Source organism: Ranitomeya variabilis, chromosome 2, assembly GCF_051348905.1.
Source record: "Ranitomeya variabilis isolate aRanVar5 chromosome 2, aRanVar5.hap1, whole genome shotgun sequence".
In the NCBI taxonomy this organism is placed as follows: Eukaryota; Metazoa; Chordata; class Amphibia; order Anura; family Dendrobatidae; genus Ranitomeya; species Ranitomeya variabilis.
In genome coordinates this window covers 252,168,552-252,177,351 of record NC_135233.1, presented here as the reverse complement: position 1 = coordinate 252,177,351, position 8,800 = coordinate 252,168,552, and the positions used below count along the sequence as shown (strand labels likewise).

The 8,800-nt window shown below is 45.6% G+C and overlaps 1 protein-coding gene across 1 annotated transcript; it reads left to right on the top strand.

Annotated features, from left to right (window-relative positions):
• Positions 1–2,531: 2,531 nt before the first annotated feature.
• Positions 2,532–7,165, top strand: LOC143805365 (kelch-like protein 9). Its single transcript, XM_077284614.1, has 4 exons — positions 2,532–3,787; positions 4,553–4,805; positions 5,742–5,902; positions 6,000–7,165. Exons 1-4 carry the CDS (start codon positions 2,750–2,752, stop codon positions 6,378–6,380), a joined length of 1,833 nt encoding a protein of 610 aa, XP_077140729.1. The 5' UTR covers positions 2,532–2,749; the 3' UTR covers positions 6,381–7,165.
• The last annotated feature ends 1,635 nt before the right edge of the window (positions 7,166–8,800 follow it).

Sequence of the window (8,800 nt, the reverse complement as noted above, 5' to 3'; positions counted from 1 at the left end):
CTTGATTGCTGGGGAACACTGTGACTAAATCCCACTATAGCTGTGACGTGTAAATACTGGGAGCTTACATAATTCTTAGAGCAGACCTGGCATCCAGCGGCAGGGGGCCATTTGCTTTCATGGGAAATACTGCACTGTCATCTTACTTTAAGGGACAGCAGTCCCAAATCTCATATGTGCGGGGAAGCTGAATACTTTGGACAATTCTTTTCTATATTTTTTTTTTGGAGGAGGCCAGAGGTAAATAAATGGGGTTCTCTATGATTGGGCACCCCTTTTGTAAGTTTGAGGATGATCTTACTCGTATACTGAACCAAACCAATGTGAAGAGGTAATTGTGAGACCCCCCAGTACTGACATACTGGGAGGCAATGTGTACATAGTTGGGGATGGGGGACAGAGCAGGGGTGCCACCAGGGTCTGTCGGCACCCTGATTGCTCTTCATTAACCAAAGTGGCCATTACTGGTAAAGTGCAATTCAGGAGCTAGTTACTGTGCGATTCATTCTCTGCGCCCGATATAAGGAGGATCTGTGTTATATATTCTACAAGAGGGGTCATCTAATATATTCATCTTTATTATGTGTATATATAGAGAGTTTATTTGGGTGATTATTGTATATATGTTCATATGTATATATTAGCTCCTCGTTTACAGTCATCTCGCCTTCCTCCGGGGCCAATAATGAACAATCGCTGTAATAATATAAAATACTGCTCCCCCTGCTGGTGAAACATGGAAGCGTCATGCTTCAGACTCCTGTATGTCCGTTCTTCTTGAAGCAGAGCTTTGTATATTGGGTTACGTGTTCATACTCCAGTCACATCCAAATCTGCATTGTATCGCTGCTGCTTAAAGTGAGCTAGGATCTCATAGTACTCCTATTTATACTGAGAACTACATCTCCCACGATGCACCAGTGAACAGCACACGCAACAGGGATCAGTTTTTTTTTTTTTTGTTTTTTTTTGGGAGGGGGGGGGGGGGTTTAGCCAATGGGAAATGCTAGTTTGGATGTGATCGGAGTGTGTACAAAACGAAAGCTCAGCGTTTTCTGATTTACTAAGCATATCACCGATCTCCAGCAGTTCATACGGCCATAACACAGTCAATTCTTTTTTTTTTTTTTTTTGTAAGGGTTCAGCATTAAAAACTACAAATCTGGTGTGGTGTAAGCACCATTGCTCGCTGGTGACAGTGGTGGTAGTGGCAGGCACTGCGTGCTGGCATTCCATAGGGTTAATAGGAGTACACAACTCATTGGCGTGAAGTACAGCTCATGACTGCGACTTCCCTCCTCTTCCCTTATTTCCAAAGGGAGGGATTTCCAAGACCGCTGTAAATGAGGGAGTTGCCTTTTATGCAGTTGTCTAATACTTAATCCTATCATTCCGGTTATACAAGTGCAAAAATCCACTGCACTCCATTCCCTGTGACGGTTTATGATGGAGAAAGCAGGTCTGGAGGTTGCAATTTATTTTTCATCAAAACTGTGAAATAATTGCCAATTATATATTTTACATTTCTTTTTTTTTTATTTTGCTTATAACCAGTGCACAAGATTCTGTTGAACCCTCTGTATCCTCTTGTAAAGGTTTTCTCGCTGGCTACAGTAAAGATCACATTGAGTTAAACTGTCGTGTTGTGATGATTATTGTCCACTAATTAAGTTCTTCAACCGTCCTTCCTGACATTGGTGCTCTTTTTATCTGATGCAGTGCTCTAACCCCCACTACATATACTAAGGGTTAAATAATGCAATTCTAGCTTCCTGCAGCCACCACTAGAGGGAGCTCACAGCACGAAGTATTCATTGAGCTCAATAGTAACAATAGTAACAGTGCAGCTCCCTCTAGTGGTGATTAAAGGAACCTAGAATTGTACAGTTTTTCTATTGGGTAGGACAGGTGCCAGCTGTGTTTGACAGAAGTAATCGGAGCTAGCTCTGATCCCTGCTGTTTAACCATGTAAATGGTGCTGTCGATCTCTTAACAGCGGCTTTTAAATAGCATGAACCCAGTGAGGGATCCGTTTTGGCACCCAGTGTCCCTCTCAAAGGTTTCAGTATAAAAAAAAAATAAAAATATTCGGTATTGCAATGACCACAAAAGTCAAATTTATAAAAATCTAGTGATTTAACCTGTTGGGTAAACGCTGCAAAGAAAGGACAATATCGTTAGGATGATTTGTAGAACTCTAGGAAAGGCGTGATGGTGACTGGTGGCAACATACATGTGAGATTCTATGTGCAGTTACTTCTGTGTCAGTCTTCACTGTAGCTCTGGCATTCTATCCATGCATCAGGTGGCTCAGGATAAACAATGCCCCATACTGGAGCTCTTGGGTTCAGATATTTCTGCAGTCTGTGCGTCTCTTGCAGTAAGCTGTCATACTGTGGTAATATGAGAAGGAACCAGCTCCGTCTTGCATTAGGTATATTGCACCTGTATTATTATTATTGCTGTTGGCCTTTTACATTCCTTTGGTCTTTTGTTACTAGGGTGTACAAGCCTGGGCTTGCTCAGGAAATGGGGCGTGAAGCCACCGGCCCCAGGGGTCAGTTGTGTTATTGTTGCAGGGGTCAGATATGGGATATTGCCAGGCGCTGGGGGAGTGTTGTGGGTGAAGACGCCAAGTACACAATGTGAACTCTTACTGGTGGCAGCAGCAGCTACCTGGAGAATATCAGCTGCCGACGGCGATGTAGCTGAACTGATACATTAGGAATCATCAGTGTCCATAGTCAATATGCATAACGGATCCGTCAACAGCAACTTCACATCTGACAACTACTTGGAGAAACTGCTGGAGAGGATGCGACTCTTCCGATCCCAGCGGGAACTGTGCGACGTGACGCTGGTCGTGGATGAAGCCCTCTTCCCGGCTCACAAGTTGATATTGGCCTCAGCCAGCTCCTACTTTCAACTGCTGTTTACAGATCCTAAAGTCGGTGACACCGTAAGACTGAAGGAGGTCAGCGCCAAAGGGCTACAGAGCATCCTGGACTTCATCTACTCCAACAAGCTTCACCTGTCTTGGGACAATGTGGAGGACGCCCTAAAAGCGGCAGAGGTCCTACTCGTCCGGGAGGCGGTAAAACTTTGCTTCCTTTTTTTGGAGGATGGCCTGAACCGAAACACCTGTTTGGACGTACTGAAGATCGCCAAGAGGCTGGGCCCAGAGGAGCTGAGGGAGAAGGCCAGCAGCTACGTCAGCCGTCAGTACCAACATGTCCCTGGGTACTCGGAGGACCTGAATCTAGTGGATAAAACGACAGTGTGTGAAATCCTGGACAGGGACGACGTCACTGGCTGCAGCGAGCTGGATCTGTTCCACTTCGCAGTGTCTTGGCTGCAGCACGACAGTGGTCGGTTAAAGGAAGCGGGGGATGTTCTCAAGAGGGTTCGCTTCGCCCTGATTCCTATAGAAGATCTCCAGCGATGCGTGAAGGAGGCGGCCATCATGAAAACAGACTCCAGCTGTTTCCGCTACCTGCAGGAGGCTTTGAAGTACCACTCTCAGGTGTACGCACAGCCCACGCTGCACTGTGAGGGCGCCACCATCAGGTCCAGTTCTGACAAGCTCCTGGTCCTGGGCGGGAGGACGAATGATAACCAAGTCCTGGGGAGTATTTGGGTGCAAGGTGACGATGGCAGCTCGTGGTCTGAGCTGGGGGAGATGTGTTCTCCGGTCTACAATCACTGCGTGGCGGTCATCAATGACTTCCTGTACGTCATCGGAGGACAAACCCGCTTCGACCCGTCGGGCAAACATCCATCGAATGAGGTAACGACATTTTTATTGTCCTTCATGGAGGGGCTCTACATTGGGCTAATAAGATCTTTTCACTTTTCTTCTGTTTTTTTTTAAATCATATATTGGTTAGGTCTAACATACTCTGTGTTACAATTTTTCACCTTTTCCAAGATCTTTGCTTGCTATCTGTGAATGAAACCCCACAGATTTTTTTCCACAGAATTTTGGTACATTGCTAAAAGTTTGGATTCCTGAATTTTTCCCTGCGCTGCTACATTGTAACAAATTATCAGGGCAGGCGCTGGACTGGTACTGATGACTTGTTTGACTCTTACAGGATTGTCTACACTGAAGCATTGCAACAAACTGCACCAGTGTGAATTTAGAATGTGATCAAAATAGGTTTCCGGCCTCTGTATGTGTCCTTTCAGTGACAGCAATTGGAGCTCTTGAAAAGTAAATGAAACACATTATAGTAAATTAGAAAGTTAGAAAGCGCTTTTAAACTTTTTTTTTTTCTAGAAAATTGGACACCGGCCCTTTAATGATAGTGATTGATCACTAATGGTTCTGTAGTTGGGTTGTGTTGTGATCTGTGTCCACCTTCAGGCATGGAGGAGGCGCTGCAGGTGTGTTAGCTGATGATTATTGCTCCTGGGGTAACCTTGACCCGGCCCCAGGTCCATTCCTGACAACTTGACATGTAAGCCTGGGTCTAACCACATGCCCGCCACCCTGGCATCTGTTTCCTGCCGCCTATAAGTAATCCTATTTCTTGTCATGTAATCCCTGCAGGTATTCCGGTTTGATCCGCGCTGCGGCTCATGGCTACAAGTTGCCGGCATGTTAGAGAGAAGAACCCGCTTCCACACAGAAGTGATTGGCGAGCGTATCATTGCTGTGGGTGGAGGCTCCCTGCTGGGACATCTCACCCCGAGTGTGGAAGAGTATTACCCTGCCGAAAACAAGTGGGAGTATACCGCCCCCTTCCCCATCCCGGTGGCCGATCACGCCGGCACCACCCATAAAGGCATCATGTACATTTCCGGTAATTACGGTACTATGTAAAAATGTTTAGGGGGATGAGGTTTAAACTCATCCACCTAAAATACTCTGTGCTGCTCAGACTATGACCTCCCACTTGTCTCTATTCACCTCCTCACAAGGACATCACATGCAGTCTTTGCATCCTGATCATCAAATCTTATATCTCCTGAAGTACTCTGTGCTGCTGGCACCAATGACCTCTTACTTTTCTCCACTTTACTCCAGTAAAGACACTGACCTCCCTCAAGATCATAATGTACTGCTTCTAAAATACTCTGTGCTGCTGGGAAACTTTCATCTCCCTCTCACCCCTTAGTCTGCAATTTACCACTTTATTTTCTACATTCTGCCACTGCTCTGGTCACATATTGCTATGTGGGTAGTTCATAGCCCCCCACACAATCAGTACGTCTCTCCAGAAATACTCTGTGCTGCTGGGAAACTACACTGTTGGCTCCCAGCCTGAGTTTTCTCACTGGCTATATACCACATTCTAACTGCTTCAGTCATGCATAGTTCTGTGGATAGGTCCAAACCCTCACCCCATAAGACGAACAAACTCCTCTCCTAAAACACTCTGTGCTGCTGAGGACTTGGCTATGTGTTTCCCCGTACCGTAACTCATATACTGATGCTGCCCCTGTTCTCTGACATCATTACAGGAATGGAAAGGTCTCTGAATCCCCACGTTCCCCAAAGATCAGCACATTCCTCCTGAAACACTCTGTGCTACTGTAGACTCTTTTATTTGACTCCTATTCACATTATGATGCTGCTTTACACGATGTAGCACTGCCCTCAGTGTAATCATTAGAGAAATGGGCAGACCAACAATCCACCTCTTCTACCCACAAAGGGAAGTGCACTCCTCCTGAAATACTCTGTGCTCTGTATCTGCTCCCATGATCACTCTGATCTCATCGTCTCTTGCTGACAGGGGGGTATTCGACCAGTAAGACCCTTAATGAAGTATACAGCTATTTGCCTAGACTGAAGCGCTGGGTGGTAAATCGCGCCATGACGTTTGCTCGCTGCGATCACGGAATGGCTGCTGTTGGAGATAAAATCTTTTGCGTTGGCGGACGCACGTTGAACGCGGTGAGTAGCAGAAAATTTGAGTTTTGTAAAAGTGTTCAGTTTTATTCATGTTGAATTAATTTGGGGCATTAAATGCTACTGCAACTGTTCTCTACAGGCTAAGGAATGGATCCACGTCAACGAGACTGAGTATTACTGTCCGGCCGCCGACCAGTGGAGCGCCCTCAAGCTCTCTCCCTTCGACTGCTGCCAGTTCAGTATAACCACACACAATTCCAAGCTCTTCATCACTGGCGGGGGCTCCTTAAGACGTATGAATAAGGAAGATGGCGTCTTTGTGTATGACCCAGAGTACAAGGCCTGGAAGAAAACGGGGTCCCTGCCGCGAGCGCTGGTGGACCACGCGTCATGCGCCATTAGATTACCTAATGGGATGATCGAGAAAGAGGAGAAAGAAGAGGAAAGTCTGACCGTTCCCAATAAGAAAAGGTCAACGCTGAACCTGTTCATCACCGGGAAATGCGAGCGGGAACTGTGACGGGCAGGATACGTCCTGTGCTCCAGGTGCCCCCCATCATGTACGGCTCCATATTCTGGGCCCCCAATGTCAACGCAAAACACTAATGGCACCCATAGAAAATTAATACCCATCTCCCTTTTTGCTTTAACAAATAAAGGGGGCTTTGGTTAGAGCCCAAACGATTTCCATGACCCCCAAAATTTAAAGTGTCTCTGATTTAATACGGACGAGATTTCTATAAATCCCACCTTAATGCATGCTGAGGAATTACCGCGAGGCTTGGGGGTAAGACTAAAACATCCCTATTCCTCCCAATCACGCCATCGCCGGACCGCGTTCAGCCCTCCATTTGTATTGAATCCAAAGTGTTTTCAGTCAGTGCGCTGGATCCGACTTTCATCCATTTTTGTTCTGTTTGTCTGTTTTCTTGCAGAAAAAAAAATTCAAAATGTCTCCTTTTCTGGTATCTCAGGTTTTCTGATCTTCCACAGACCCAGTGACTCAGATCAAAGATGGACGTGTCTCTCTTTTTTTTTTTTTTTTTTCTTAAACAGACTGTTGGTCCTAGAAAAAAAAATGGACGTGTGGACAGCCCCATATTCTATAATGCCTCTGTGTTATATGCTTAAAAAGACATGAATGGGACGTGTGCAAGGAAAATGGACGTCTGAGGGGTCCTTATAGGTGGGGTCATTAATTCCCCTTTTAGGACTGAAGCTCATCACTGGCGGTCACTGATGGTGGCAGGCGCGTCTGGTGTCCCTGTATCTTGCTGAATAATAAACCTAATTACAACATAAATGTAAAGCAGACGCTGCTGATTTGTGTAATTAATGTGACCCCTAAAGAGGATGGAAAATGGGGTCACAACCATGGGCAATGCTAAAAAAAAAAGTATTTCCCAGGAAATATCAACCATAAAGCCCAGGTGGTGGTATCACAGGAGGGGTGCGGAGGCAGAATTTGTACCTCAGGGGTCATTTCCTGTATTTTTGGATTGGCATTCAATCTTCTATTTTATTTATGATTTTAATTATTTCTCACTTTACCTTTCAGTCCCTCTATGGGACTAATACTAGTGTTATAGTATTGCGGCTTACAGAATCTCCTATGAAGCCCTTTCACATGCTAAGATGGCGGTGACACACTCCACTATGTTCCTACATACCATGGCAAACCATACATAGAGGGAGGTGTGAACTCCATGTGTGAACAGGGCTGATGTTTTGCACTGTGGACAGGGGTGGCACTGTTTCTATTTTTTGGTATAGGCAGCCATGTTTTTGTACTGCTGATTGATTCCACCATTTGGTGGTGTCCTTATTTCCCTTACACAGGCCTTGGGCCTCAAGGAATAGGTTTCCCATAGCAACCAATCATAATGCAGCTTTCATATTCTTACTTGCTCTGTGAAAATAAGTTCTGGAATCTGATTGGTTGCCATGAGTCGCTCCGGAGTTTTCTGTGAGCTCAGGCCTGTAGGCCTCACAGTAATGGCAGGAAGGCTGAGGGGACCCCATGTTGCTGCACACCAATGATTGCAAGGTCTTACCACAATGTAAACTCCTACATTACATGCCACTATAGCCAGGCTGGTCAGGCCTCTCACAAAGCTGGGTGACAGCCATATTAGCTGCCTTATTTCCTGACTGACAGACCTACAGTATGTGGGAGATACATCTGCTGCTGTCGCAATGATTAGGTACACAGTGTCTGCCGTGTTCCTGAGAAGCTGCCCTGCGTAATGTGAGAGTCGTGACGAGTTATCGGGTCGTTGTCACTTTAGCAGATATTTACTAAGTGCTAGACGACATGGTAAAGTCGTGAGTAATCTGCCGCCATTACCCCGAGCAAGAAACAGGCCGGGTATAGTAATGTAATCAGGACGTCATAGCTAGGGAAAATAAGCCAGCAACGTATCTAATCTCATCGTGTGATACTGTCTGCTGAGCCATGTATCTAATCCTATCCTGTGTGATACTGTCTGCTGAGCTGTGTATCTAATCCTATCCTGTGTGATACTGTCTGCTGAGCCGTGTATCTAATCCTATCCTGTGTGATACTGTCTGCTGAGCCGTGTATCTAATCCTATCCTGTGTGATACTGTCTGCTGAGCTGTGTATCTAATCTTATCTTGTGTGATACTGTCGGCTGAGCTGTGTATCTAATCCTATCTTGTGTGATACTGTCGGCTGAGCTGTGTATCTAATCCTATCTTGTGTGATACCATCTGCTGAGCTGTATATCTAATCCCATCTGTGATACTGTCTGCTGAGTTCTGTATCTAATCCTATCCTGTGATAGTCTTTTGAGCTGTGTATCTAATCCCATTGAGTTATACTGTGTTGAATTGTGTATCTAATAGTGTCATGTGTGATACTTGCTGCTGAGCCGTGTATCTAATCCTATCCTGTGTGATACTGTCTGCTGAGCTGTGT